Raw genomic sequence first — 13,629 nt, forward strand, 5'->3', positions numbered from 1 at the left:
TTAGTGTTAGTAGTTGATCCGAACCATACTTACTCAAACAAGAATCTAATGAGCGAAATCCATCCAAGACTGAAAAATAAAAAAGAAAAGAGCACGGCAATTTCATGTTGTTAGATCAATTATTAGAGATAAAAGTGATATCACAAGGGAAAAAATCAAGTTGTGCGAATTGAAAAGACTATAATCGGATTTTGATTTTTCTTCGTTGTTCAACTTTCCCCATTAAGGATGGTCCCCTATGCATTTCATTTTTTCCTTAAGGGAAAAAAAACAAGTAAACCCCATCATAGTGAAACTCTCCTTGTGATCGGAATGAGATAGATGCCATCCAGGTGGGGGTGGATCGGATTGGAGTTTCTTTAGGCAGCCACTGACTAACAGTTAAACTAAAATTTCCATCATCTTAAGCTAAACTGTTTCAGCATAGTGTGCAGCTGGAGAATTTCTTCTACAGCACCACTGAATTCATCGTTGAAATCCCAGACAGATGAATGCCATAATAGATCAGATGATCTTGATGTAGTCACTGTAGTAGATACATTATCTATCAAGTATGGTAGTATCTTTTTCCTCATTTCACTAGTTGATATTTCAAGATGACTTCCAGATACATTCAGGAACTTCACTTTTCCAGCTTCATCCAACATCTTCAGACCAATCCAATCTTCTGTATAGAGCTGTGTCTACATACATAATATCATACAATAAGATCAGAGAATATCCTGCAGAATCATCAAGGATTACATAGATTCTAGTTTCCAAATTGCTGGTAATGAATTTTCACAATGAAACGTAAATTGATTTTATGATTAGAAAGTGAAACATGTCTGAAACAGACGTGATTATATTGTTAAAAAGAAGATTAGGTGACGTGTCAAACGCCATATATTACCTTCTGAGCAGGCAAAACAGTGCTGAAGGAACCATCAGGATAGTACCCAAACCATGAGGTCTCCTTTGGTACCAAAACTTCATCTTTTTCAAACTGATGAAAATGAGGAGGAAAACTTATGAGCTACTCCAAATTCCAGGTCAACTCTCTAAGCTGAAAAAAGAAGAATATATACTATACCCTACTCACCATAATAAGTACCAACTTTTCCAAGCTTGCAAACCTTTTCTTGAAAGTAGAATTTCTGTGTACCTCATTGTTGAGTACTGGAAGGAATTTACATCCTTTTCTATAGTCAGCTATGTCCTGGAAAAGTGGAAAGTGCAAAAGGCCACAAAAGAAAAGAGAGAAGGTCAGCTTAGAAGGATAGGATGATATATTTGAGACACAGTAAGCTACTCACTCCGTCCCATTTTATGTGATACATTTTGACTGGGCACAGAGACTTTTGAAACTTGTGGTCATTCTTTTTGCGATAGACTAAAAGGGAAAGTGCATCACATAAACTGAAACAAAGGGAGTAATATTTTGTTTCAGACAAGGAGGAGGAGATTTTTTTATGTTCACATAATTTGGTAACTTACAGTTGGGATTTTAATGTACCCTGCAGGAGCAAGATGTTCCTGCAATTGCATTAAAGGACACCATATAATTAGTATAAACTTCTGTAGCTCGGACTCTCTTAAAATGTTGCCGAACCCGTGACGGATCCTCCAAAAATGCACTACTTTTGGAGGATCCGTCACGCACCCGGTGGCATATTTGAAGAGTCCGAGCAACATAGATCCTCCAAAAATGCACTACTTTTGGAGGATCCGACACGCACCCGGTGACATATTTGAAGAGTCCGAGCAACATAGGTATAAACAGAAAGAGAAAAATAAGAGAACAAAAAAGATGATGAAATAAAGAGACTACATAATAGTAGTAGTGTATGATAAGAAAGAGCAGACCTGGATAAAATTGCTGTAAATAGCTAACTTGAGCAAAGAGTCTGCAAGAATGCACCAGAAACCTGACTGCCAAAAGAGGAAATACTAGACGCTATTATCTTTCCCTCAAAACAATAACTGAGAGCAGTTGAAAATGGCTAGTTAAGTTCATGGGGTCAAAAGGCACATACACCACACAAGGGAACAGAAGCTATTCCAGTATGAGGACCAGCCAGAGATATAAGATTCCTCACCTGTTACATATATTACAACAACATGAATGTATATAATGAATATATTTTCATACGTGATACAGAAGTTTTCATTGAAAAGATAAACGTTTTAACTTCTTACTGGAGGTCCACCATCACAGAACTCAATAACCCCTCTGCCGACCATGCTCCCCTGAAAAAGAAAACAAAGGAGTCACGAGTCCAAAGAAAATGGCAGTTGACAAAACTAACATGATAGGGATTGCCAGCCTTATCAAAAAAGGAGCTTGAATTATGCTTGGAAACGTTAAGAGCTCTACATTGGTGAAAAATCATTTCCTGCAATCTTATCAATTCATGCAAAGGTGCTGCTCTCTTAGGTTCATTCCCTAACATTTGAGTCTTAACTTGGCAAGAGAACCAATGTAAGTTTGACATAGCAGATTCAAGTGAACAGGTCTTGATGAAATTGTGCGTGTAAAGAGGATGCAATCAAATAACTGTTTGTGGAAACAACGTTAGTTTATGGAAATTGCACTTATTGCAAAAGGATTAGATTGTAACAACTAAATAACGAATCAAAAGGTGACATTACAGCAGACAGTAAAAAAGACTAGCTACCAAACATCTCTATTAAATACATTGATTCAGGAGAGATTCATTGCGCCCTTGACATGAATATTCTATGGTGTAGAAATTTCTTTTACCTGGGAGAGCCCAATTATGTTGTAACCTTCACTAAGCTCACTCATTTTCTGTAACTGTAAGTTGGAAGGAATAATAAGATTAGAGAAACAATTGCAGGTTGATCAAGTAAAATAATACATACACTTGCTTGCCTTACCTTCTCACAAGCAATGTCTACCTACAAACGAAAAAACAAGAAGCACGAAAAGTCATTATTTTTGCTCTATCCATGATGATGAATCAGTGGAGAGAGTAATCATGGTGAACAGAGGTGACCTGCTTGGAGAAAGGCATAAACCAGGAATCCCACTCTCCATTACCAATTTCACTAAGCAAACAGAAATAGTAAGATTTTTTTCTAAAAACTTGAACAGGTAAATGTAGTCATATTGCAGAAGTAGCTTACATGCAATGTCCTGAAGAGCCTGACCAGTTGCTTAGAAGCTCGGTGAAACGCGTGATGCCTCCATTGCTACATTTATCTGATATTCCTGATTTATCATGTCGAGAAAAATCAACCTTCTTTCAAGATATTGAACAATTTAGACCCCGTTTTTGGGCTACAAAGCATTGTTACTCCGATATGATTACAGAAGAAGGTGAGCACTAGATGTCATCGCAAACAATGGCCTAGCGTGCTAATTTGTAATCCCTATCATACAAAAGTTTGGCTGGTTTCCTTAGGCTAATCAAACAGGGAAAGGGAAACAATATTTCTTTAAAATAGAGGCAAAGCCAGGATTTAAATTTTATGTGTTCAAAATTCTAGGATAGCGACATCAGATGCCAATAATGGGTTCTTAATCTATTCTTTTCTACATATTTAGTAAACTTCTCTATACAAAATACAAGATTTGAACTAATGCTACCGAGTTAGGCCGAAACGTATCATTCACTTCTAGCTCTGCCCCTGCTCAAAAACAGAAGTGCCCTTCAAACATATTACAGAATAATAATAATAAAGGGAAAAGAAAAGTTGGTTATCAACTTGCAAGATATATCCGGCACAAATTTGCCACAAAAACACAAAAGATGAAAAATCCAAGTGGCAAGTAGTCAGTACTACAAATGAGTGCAATGCTCCAGAGGGGCGGATGCACCAACCAGGGTGGGAGTGGCATGACACTCCCTAAATTGATAAATTTTTTATATACCTATGTTGCAATTTCCTTAAACTAGATTAAATATTTAATCCTGCCGGTGCCATGGCTGGTAGACACAAGTTTGAATCTATCTTAAACATTTTTCTACTCCCATTTCTCTTTATGCTTTTTAGTTCTTTGTACCAGTCATTTACCTTTTGAGCTCTCCCAATTTTCTATTTATCTTTTTATTATTTATATTGTATCTGTGATCTCTAGCGAGAACACATAAAATACAAAACTTCAAAATCTCTTAAATCAAGCATTTCTCTTAATCTCAAATCTGTGAGTATTTAAATCGAAAAACTTGAATCTCAATGAGAATTTTGGATTGAGATCAAAAGTCAATTTTTTTACAATTTCTTTTGTTGATTACTCCCTCCGTCCATGTTTACTTGTCTATATTTAACTTGAGACACTCTTAATAAGCAATAAATAAAATGAGAAATGAATTTGATTACTTAATAATAAGGGTAAAATAGGTATAAAATGATAAATTATGTCTTGGGTTTTCAAACTATACAAATTACATATAAAAGTAGACATCTATTTTAGTATAGTGGATAAATAAAAATGGACGGAGGGAGTGTATTATAGAAATTCTTGCTTTTCTATAATTGTTAAATTCAATTTAAATTACTTTACTACTTAAATTGTGATGGAAATTTCGTAAGCATTGCTTAGAAAAAATATGAAATTTATGATTTATTTTTTAGAACTTGTAGTATCTATTCTACATTTACTTATGGGGTGTAATTTACTTATTGAAGAGTTTTTCTATTTTTTTTTTATTTTGCTTGGAGTAATTCGTTTATTAAAGATGTTATTTTACTTGTGTAAGTTCATTTTTTAATATATATAAAAGATGTAAGTTCCTTGGTGAAAATATTGATTTTACTTCTGTTGTTAATGGGTGTGATTCTTTATTTAAGATGCTAATTATGTATATTTGCAAATAAAAAACGCCCTATTAAGTTGACCCGAATAAACTCAAAAGAGATAGGCCCAACCCAAATACACACTACTATACATTGAAGAAAATTATGGCACCCGCCAGCTTCAAGTCCTAGATCCGCCTCTCGTAATAATCAACTCTAACACCTATTTTCAAGATTATTCAACAAAATGAGCAGTCCCTGAAAGCAACACTAAACATAGAGCAATATAAAAGAAGAGAACTTTACCATGAAAGACAACAAAAGGAAGAGAATATGTAGTGATTGACAGGGTCGAGAGGAAAATGAAAATCAACATGAAGTTCATTGCATAAAGACCCAAGAACTGTATGATATGATAATCTTTTGAAAAGGGCGTATAAATCTTGGATTCACTGGTTTACTAGTTGTTCCAAGAACTGTGGATGGTGGAGAAAAAACATGGATTGCATCATTTCTTTTCTAGGATAAAGAAGAGACCAAACTGAAGATACTGTCAAGAGACACGTGGGAAGAGAAGATATGATGGAAGGAGAGAGAGACAAGAATGAAGAACACATGTGAAAAAGAGGCCAACTACTAAGAGAAAATAAGACAGGGTGTTGAAAGGTTTAAAGGGTCGTGGTAGTTGACAATAACTAAATGCGAGTGTTCGTGGCAAAAAGATAAAAAAGGTTTAGAAATTAAAAAAATACTCCCTCCGTCCATTTTTACTTGTCCTATATATTTAAAGTAGATGTCCACTTTAGAAAATTAAGACAAAATTTAACACTTAGTTCCTAATTTACCCTTATTAATTATACTATAATCACTTTAGAATGCATTTTTTAAAACATTGCGTTTTTTAAAACGAAAACCAAGTGTGATTGTCAATGGCAAAAAGATAAAAGTGTACCTTTGGATGTTTACACTAAACTTTTGATAGATGTATTTATATGTTTGCGCATAAACTTCTGCTCTCTCCGTCTCAATTTATTTGATATGAGTTGATTATGCACATTGTTTAAAAATGTTGTTTTTTGAAAGAAAAGAATTACAGAAAAATAGAGAGGAAGAAAAATTTAAGAATTATAATTGAATGCAGTAGAGTACAAGAAAGAAGAGAGCTTATGAACTGAAGTTGAAAGTTCGATTTGTTTTCATTGCAATCTAAGACTACAATTTATAATAGAAAATACTAACTTCAAAACCTAAAGATAAGCAAAAAATCTGCTGAAAAGAACAAAGTCCGAAAGACTAGGAAATACTATTCTTCAAAATTCAAATAGAAATCAACTTCTAAATATTAGGTCTAACTAGTTGATTAGGTAAAACTTAATAAATTACTGCAGTAAAAAGATTTACAGTTCTAAAGCAAATATTCAACAAAAAAAGAAAGAAAAACTTCAGAAATTTGTAGTCTAAAACAAGCCATAAATATTCGAATGGCTGTATTAGTTATATTATATATTCTCACCTTAACTTATCACTTAATAATCATAAGTTAATATGCTTGGTGGGAACATCGAGTATGGCTCACCATATACAGTGGCAAAAAGGTGCTGCGGCGTACAAATACAAATTTTTGGAAGAATGTGGCTTCAGCTATTTCTACTTTGTCTCCTTGAGTATAAAATCATATATTTAGACAAGCTGTTGGGATCCACGAATTCATTCTAAAAGCTACGACGAGGTTTAAGAATCAAATTTTGCAAATTGAAGAGGTGTAACTATTACCCCCTCACAACAAAACACATTTCAACCCTCTAGATCCTTCCTTGGAGTTATTCCTTTTCTGATTAACTTCGATCTACAGTTTGATCTTTTTGAATCACAAGTAACGCTTAAGCTGTTCTATAGTTCAATTAATTGTTTATCTTAACGTGTAATGTTGGACGTACGAATGTGTTTCATGTGGTGTGGGAATATGGGAGGATTGTTTCCTTGGTCAGCAAAGATGGACCTTTTTAATTTCATGTGTCATTTTCTTGCAGAACAGCATTGAGTTGTCACCCGCTGTCTGATCTTTTTGTCTTGTAGATGCTGTGGTAGGTATTGAGAGGCCGTTGCATACCGATCAGAATTCAATTTTTCATCCGTTACATGATAAGGTGCCGTTTGGCCATAAAAATTATTCACTTTTTTCTGAATTTTTTTTTTCATTTTTTTCCGGAATCAGCGTTTGGTCATGAACTTATTTTTCAAAAAAATTTCACTTTTTTCACTTTTTACAACTACATTTTACCAAAAACTACAATTTCAAAAACTATGGCCAAACGCAACTCCAACTCCAACTCCAAAATTCCAAAAAAAAGTGAATTTTTTTGGTATCTATGGACAAACGGCACCTAAGTGTCATTATAGCCACAAACATGCATATTAAAAAAATCAATATCGTAAAGTTTACTAAATTACCTCTATATAATAAAAATAAATTACTTTTTTCCTCTTGATTAGAGCATGCACAAATAGTAATTCTTTTGATATTGGGAATCCAACAATACAAGTAACTATGTGGCTTTTCCAATCACCATTTGAGTGTTACTTTAACTTATCAATTTTTGTCTAAGGGTGGAGTTGGAAAAACTAACCAATTTATGTCTTGGTTTCCTAAGATGACACTTATTACGCGATAAATTTTTTGACTAAGGCGACATTTATTATGCTGCCTTGTTGGGAAAGTGGTTGATAGGGACTTAAGACTGGGTGGGGCACTCAGAGTTGTTGATGGTTCAACCTTTACTGTGTCACCGGGCACCAATCCGCAGGCTACTCTTTTGATACTTGGCCCCTAAGTGCTTTAATATACGTTGGATATTGCACAGAAGTGCGATTGCGACTAACCGGGAGCCGGAGGGAGTACTTTTGAAGCAGAGCATATATTTATGTTTAACAATTTGAGTATTAAATTTATAACAAATAGTACTCCCTCTATTTCAATTTGTTTGTGTTACTTTTATTCTTCGTCCGTTTAAAAAAGAACGCATCTTTTCTTTTTTGACAACTCTTTAATTTCAACTTTTCATCTAACACTAAGAGCCTGTTTGGAAAGCCACCTGGTAATTGGAATTGGTATAATTACTACCCTGGTAATTACACGCACCTAGTAATTACACAGTGTTGTAATTACAACGACCTGTTTGTTTGTCATAATGTAATTACAGTGTAATTACAAGCGTGCTGTTTGGTTGCACATGTGTAATTACACAGTTAGTTTAATTTAAAAATAAAATTTAATTATAACAAATTTAAATTTAAAATTAATATTTAAAAAATATGTGCATATATAAATGATATTAAATTAGTTATTTAATAATACATTGTTTCTTGAAAATATGTTAATTAATAATCATATATTTGTAACTAATATTGTGAAAAATTATTGATATATAATTTCAAATTAATAATATTTTAATTTTAATTGATTATAAAACTTAAAAGCATACCTTTTTTTGTGAGAATATCATGGGATTGGATATTTGACAAAAAAATAATATTTATAAATATAATGCCATAACATTATTCAAATGTTTGACAATAATTCTATCAATTGTAAGTGAAAAATAAACAGGATGCGATGTGAAAAAACAAGTCAATAGTATTAAAGCAAATATTTTTAAAAATGAAAGTATAACCTAAATTCAAAATCCAAAAGAAAAATAAATTAACATAATACTCTTATGTCAAATTCCAACGTTACATAAGTAAGTTTCAACGTAACATAAGTAAATACTCCTATAATTCAAAAGAAAGGCAATTCTACTTTAATAACGTCACTCATTATATGCCAAATTTATTAATGACTCATTCTTTCTAATATTAAGAGATGTAGTTTCAAAAATTAGAATATTAGCACAGTTATGCTAAATGAATAAAATAAAAAACTAAAAAACATACGAGCAATTACATGGAATCACAAAAAATAAAGGTTGGGCATGAGAAGAAAGGCAATGAAATATAAATACTATATAAAAAAATATTTAAAAATAAAAAATAAAAAATAAAAAAAAAGAAATTAAATAATAGAAATAAAAAATAAATTAGAAAATAAAATAAAAAATAAGTTGAATAATAGAAATAAAAAATAAATAAAAAAAGAAAAGAAATTAAAATAAAATCAAATTAAAAAGAAATAAACTAAAAAATAACCTTGTAATTATAGGGTGTAATTACACCCAATTCTCAGCCCTTTCTTGAGAATTGGAGAGTGTAATTACACCCTCTCAATTACACCCAATTCCAACCTAACTGTGTAATTACCTGGTCAAATAAACAGGCCAAACTGTGTAATTACACTCAATTCCAATTACCTGGGTGGCTTTCCAAACACGCCCTAAGAACCCGTTTGGATTAGCTGAAAAAAGTGACTTTTAAGCCTAAGTGCTGAAAGTTATTTTATAAATAAGAAGTTACGTGTTTGGATAAAAGTGCTTAAATGATTTTTAGAAGTAAGGATAGCATTGAAATTAATAAAAAATATAAGGCATAAAAGGGTAAACTTGTTGGTCAAACATGCTTTTAAGCAAAAAAACACAAGTTGGGGTTGTGCAACTTCTTGGTTATGGCTTATTTTAAGGACTTTTTAACTTAATTTAATCCGTTTTCTGTTTTACCAAACACCCAAATAAATTAAAAAATAACTTATAAGCTGGTTTGACCAACTTATAAGCCAATCCAAACAGGCTCTAAGACCACAAAATTAAAGGGCATTTTAATACATTTCATATATTTTTAGTTTAAGTCTACAAAATTTAAAACTCTACTTTATTTTCTAAAATTTTGTGTCAAGTCAAAATCAAGACAAACAAATTAAAACGGTAGATCGGATACCATAATTTTAAATTACAACGGATTTGATGCTAAAAATCTGAGGCTGAATCATAAAACCTAAAATCTTGGATCTGCGTAGGCGGTGCCCCCTCTAAAATGTTAGTCTGTTCACATTTCGAGGTGAGGACGTAATAACTTGGAGGAGTTTCTTGAATTTATCTTGCGGTAACTACTGTATGTTAATGTAGCGTACGTGTGAGGATATTATCTTCCATTCATAAATTTAGACTTTTTGTATAAGGAGACGCTCCCTTACATTTTACTAGCACCAATGGTTCGATACTAGTAGATCTCATAAAAGAGCATGCATTAGTTCCTTATTGCGAGTATACATGGAATGTCAAGTCAAATGTGACTTTTTTATTTTTTATTTTATTTTTAAATACATTTGACTGGCAGGAATGGTGGGTTATACCAGTTCAACAATCTTGTGCACAAATTGAAAAGTTTTCATCGCGAAGCTTAAGAATCCGATGTTCCTATATGGTTTCTTTCAACTAGATGGTCTTCACTCTTCAGATGCTTTTGCTGGAGGAAAAATATTCTGGAAAACCTAACTCCTGTAAGAGCTAACAATGTAGCACCAGGCACAAACAGAATGTCTGGAACGGATTTCATAAATTTGAGCTGAGGTACACCTTCACTGGCTTTCTTGGCTGCCATTGCTGCAGGGGGTGTTGCCAGCCCAATCATAAATGAAAACTTATCTAACTTGTTTGGTTGTATATGCTCCTTCAGGAACTTTAAGACAATCTCCTTCTTAAGTTCTTCATTGGGTTGGCCTTCCCTTTCCATAAAACAATTCTATATTTGCCACACATGCATTAGCAACCAGTTTGTGGGTGATGTTCGTGCACGTGTGTAATTCGTGTGTGTGTGTGCGTGTATAATATATACGGAGAGAGAGATAGCAACCTTAATTTCTTGATACGGAGGCACATCCCAGTGCTTGCCAGGCAATGCTTCATTCACAGATCTGTGGTTAAAAGAAGTTTCGGCGTTACCCAAGATAATGGTTTTATAGTTTCATTTATCCTAAGAACAAACCAGATGCTGGCAGTTTGACGGGCACCCAAACGATAATATATTTATAAATAAGGCCATGTAGATTATTGTAAGTTTATCGGAGTTTTGGACAAAGAATCTTACATGACCATGCTGAGAACCGCCAGATGGAAATCTGGGAATTCCTTGGTATTTTTTTTCACGAATTCCTCATGGAATTTATCCGTCATCTTACCTATAACCGGTGTTATTGACAATCCTGTAGAGTTGAATGGTTATGGTTTACAAATGTCAATGCCTTCTGAATATATGACATACAAGCTAAGATATGCTCAAAGAAAGTAAGGAGATGAAGAATTGAGAAGATTAGCAAAGTATAAGTTTTAAAAGAGAAGTGAAGATGATTGACCTTTTCCTGCTAAGCTCATGATCAGATCCATCTTGGCGATTATGAACAAACAAATTCATTGTAGTATTTAACGAAAGAGAACAAAAGACGAGCGAAGAGGATAAGAATGGCTTGCTAGTCTGTCTAGGTGACCAGTGCAAGCAAAGAATCCAGTAACTAAGTTCCATTGGTTTGCTAGGATCTGATTCTTTACTTTCATCAAGCTTTAGCTTAAACAGGAATCTACACAATGGCTCCCACATGATGCTCTGATTTTGCCTTGCAACAGTTATCCCAAAAGAACCATATCTTGTGCCAGGGACATTTTTGACTCCTGACCAACACTAACATTTAAACTTTCATCATGTGGGAGCTCATTGTGTAGATTCTTGACTTTTATCAAGCTTTAGCTTAAGCAGGAACCTATAGGATGGGCTCCCACATGACACACTGCCTTTATCACCCATCAGTCACTCCATAAGAACCATACTTGTGCAGCGGTCATTTCTGATTACTAACCAACAGAGACATTCAAGTAACAATTTTCTCTTGATCTTCAGTCTGAGGCCCTTCGTATGGTTCACAACTTTAGTTTATAAAATGCACTCTTAACAAAGATAAGTTCTACACGTTATAACCGCATAAACTCCTTTCTCGGGAAGGTCAGGGTGTTTATCATGTCTCCTTATAATAGATTGTGCTCTTCGCACCCATTTTGATTGTCGTGCATGTATATTTAACCTCAAGGCTGATATCTGATATATGAGGAAAAGCTACACAATGTATACAAGCTGCGACACATGTTAAAATTTCGGAATACAACGAAACGGATCAACACTAGAATTGGTTCATTGAGGGGAAACAAATATAGAGAGAGAATTTTTGTTAATTGTGAAATGTGGCAAAGTGAATATCTGATTACAAAGGGAGGACTTATTGGTCCTTATATACATGGGCTTTGACCCGGAAGAATAAATGAATACAATGTGGGCCATAACTAAATAATGCAGCAACTACAGCCCATCATGTTGGATCCACTACTGTGTATTGTGGATATACAATATGCGGTATATCATGAACTCCAACAACCCCCCCCCCCCTCCCCCCCGGAAGTTGGAGGGGCCTTGAACACCCAACTTGAGCAAAATGGAATGATGGACCTGTCCAGTAAGAGGCTTTGTAAAAACATCAGCTAACTGAGCAGTGGTAGAAACATGATTCAAATCAACCAAGCCTTCACCAAGTTTTGAACGAATGAAGTGACTATCTACTTCAATGTGTTTGGGGCGCTCATGAAAAACGGGATTCTTGGCTATGTGAATGGCAGCCTGATTATCACAAAACACAGGAACAGGAGTAGAAACCACAATGCCAAGATCAGATAAGAGCCTTATCAGCCAAACCAATTTAGCCACCACTTTACTCACTGACCTGTGCTCAGCTTCAGCTGAGGAAAGGGATACAACAGGCTGCTTCTTGGCTTTCCAAGAAATGAGAGAACCACCCAAAAGGACACAAAACCCAGTAACAGACCTCCTGGTGTCAGGGCGTGCTGCCCAGTCACTATCACAGTAGGCAGAAACAGAAAACTCAGAAGAATTGGAGAACAAAACTCCAACATCAGAGGTGCCTTTGAGGTACCTAAGCAAATGCAAAGCTGCCTTCATGTGATACTGGGAAGGATGCTGGAGATATTGACTTAAGTGTTGCACAGCAAAGGAAAGATCAGGTCTTGTGTGAGTCAAGAAATTTAGTTTGCCCACCAAACTCCTGTATTTCTCAGGATTAGAAAGAGGATCACCCATGGCAGCCTTCAGTTTTATCGACAAATCAAGTGGACAGTGACAGGACTGACAGCATCACAACAATACTCCTTAAGAAGATCCTTGATGAATTTTCTCTGATGCTGCAACAGACCAGTGGGATAGTAACAAACTTCTATCCCAAGAAAATAATTGAGTGTTCCCAGATCCTTGATTAGGATCTTGAACTGGTTGTCTAAGAAGGACTTGAGAGCACACATTTCATCCAGGTCATCACCAGAGAGGATGATATCATTCACATACACAGCAAGAAGAACAATAGAAGAGGATGACCTTTTGATGAAAAGAGAATGATCATTAAGAGAGTGTGAGTACCCCCTAGAATATAGTGCCTGAGACAACTTGACATACCATTGCCTAGAGGCTTGTCTCAGACCATACAATGACTTCTGAAGATGACAAACCAAAGGAGAAGAAGTGCTGGAAACAGGATCAGTGCTCAGACCAAGTGGAAGTTTCATATAAACTTCCTCATCCAAATCACCATGTAAAAAGGCATTGCTGACATCAAGTTGAAATAGGATGCAATGTCAAGGGATCCCTGACTAGTAGATGCTAGTTCCTTCTTAAGTTCAAAAATTTTTGTACCACTAACAGTGCCATATCTCTTATTCAATTGGTTCCAGACACTTTCAGCAGTCTCAGAGTATTGCACACTCTCAGCAATGTCATGAGTCAAAGAACTGGTCAGCCAAGACATTACAAGGTTATTGCACCTATCCCACTGACTACAGAGAGGTGAATTTTCAGGTGGCCTGGTGCAAGAGGCATCTATGAACCCTATCTTATTCCTAGATGACAATG

General features: G+C 34.7%; 2 protein-coding genes across 2 annotated transcripts; both read right to left on the minus strand.

The window, feature by feature from the left end:
- Positions 1 to 79: 79 nt before the first annotated feature.
- LOC132064128 (uncharacterized) lies at positions 80 to 5,248 on the minus strand. The gene is made up of 12 exons (XM_059457017.1): positions 5,050 to 5,248; positions 3,130 to 3,214; positions 3,000 to 3,051; positions 2,881 to 2,901; positions 2,744 to 2,797; positions 2,179 to 2,229; positions 2,016 to 2,078; positions 1,846 to 1,911; positions 1,477 to 1,515; positions 1,082 to 1,198; positions 893 to 985; positions 80 to 683 (listed from the first exon to the last, which is right to left on the minus strand). The coding sequence occupies exons 1-12, from the start codon at positions 5,126 to 5,128 to the stop codon at positions 399 to 401; spliced, it is 1,005 nt and encodes a 334-aa protein (XP_059313000.1). The 5' UTR covers positions 5,129 to 5,248; the 3' UTR covers positions 80 to 398.
- A 4,744-nt stretch (positions 5,249 to 9,992) lies between these two features.
- Positions 9,993 to 11,807, minus strand: LOC132064129 (uncharacterized). Its single transcript, XM_059457018.1, has 4 exons — positions 11,024 to 11,807; positions 10,759 to 10,873; positions 10,525 to 10,585; positions 9,993 to 10,413 (listed from the first exon to the last, which is right to left on the minus strand). The coding sequence occupies exons 1-4, from the start codon at positions 11,052 to 11,054 to the stop codon at positions 10,072 to 10,074; spliced, it is 549 nt and encodes a 182-aa protein (XP_059313001.1). The 5' UTR covers positions 11,055 to 11,807; the 3' UTR covers positions 9,993 to 10,071.
- Between the last annotated feature and the right edge of the window lie 1,822 nt (positions 11,808 to 13,629).

Source organism: Lycium ferocissimum, chromosome 7 (assembly GCF_029784015.1).
Source record: "Lycium ferocissimum isolate CSIRO_LF1 chromosome 7, AGI_CSIRO_Lferr_CH_V1, whole genome shotgun sequence".
Lineage (NCBI taxonomy): Eukaryota > Viridiplantae > Streptophyta > Magnoliopsida > Solanales > Solanaceae > Lycium > Lycium ferocissimum.

Bases quoted from the DNA above. Each gene is read 5' to 3' on its own strand.
- LOC132064129 (XM_059457018.1), bottom strand. From the start codon at position 11,054: ATGGATCTGATCATGAGCTTAGCAGGAAAAG. The intron at 10,874-11,023 runs GTCAATCATCTT...TCAACTCTACAG, and splicing joins CATGAGCTTAGCAGGAAAAG to GATTGTCAATAACACCGGTT. The intron at 10,414-10,524 runs GTTGCTATCTCT...TGGCAAATATAG, and splicing joins CTCCGTATCAAGAAATTAAG to AATTGTTTTATGGAAAGGGA.
- LOC132064128 (XM_059457017.1), bottom strand. From the start codon at position 5,128: ATGAACTTCATGTTGATTTTCATTTTCCTCTCGACCCTGTCAATCACT. The intron at 3,052-3,129 runs GTAAGCTACTTC...CTGTTTGCTTAG, and splicing joins GGCTCTTCAGGACATTGCAT to TGAAATTGGTAATGGAGAGT. The intron at 2,798-2,880 runs GTAAGGCAAGCA...TCCAACTTACAG, and splicing joins TAGACATTGCTTGTGAGAAG to TTACAGAAAATGAGTGAGCT.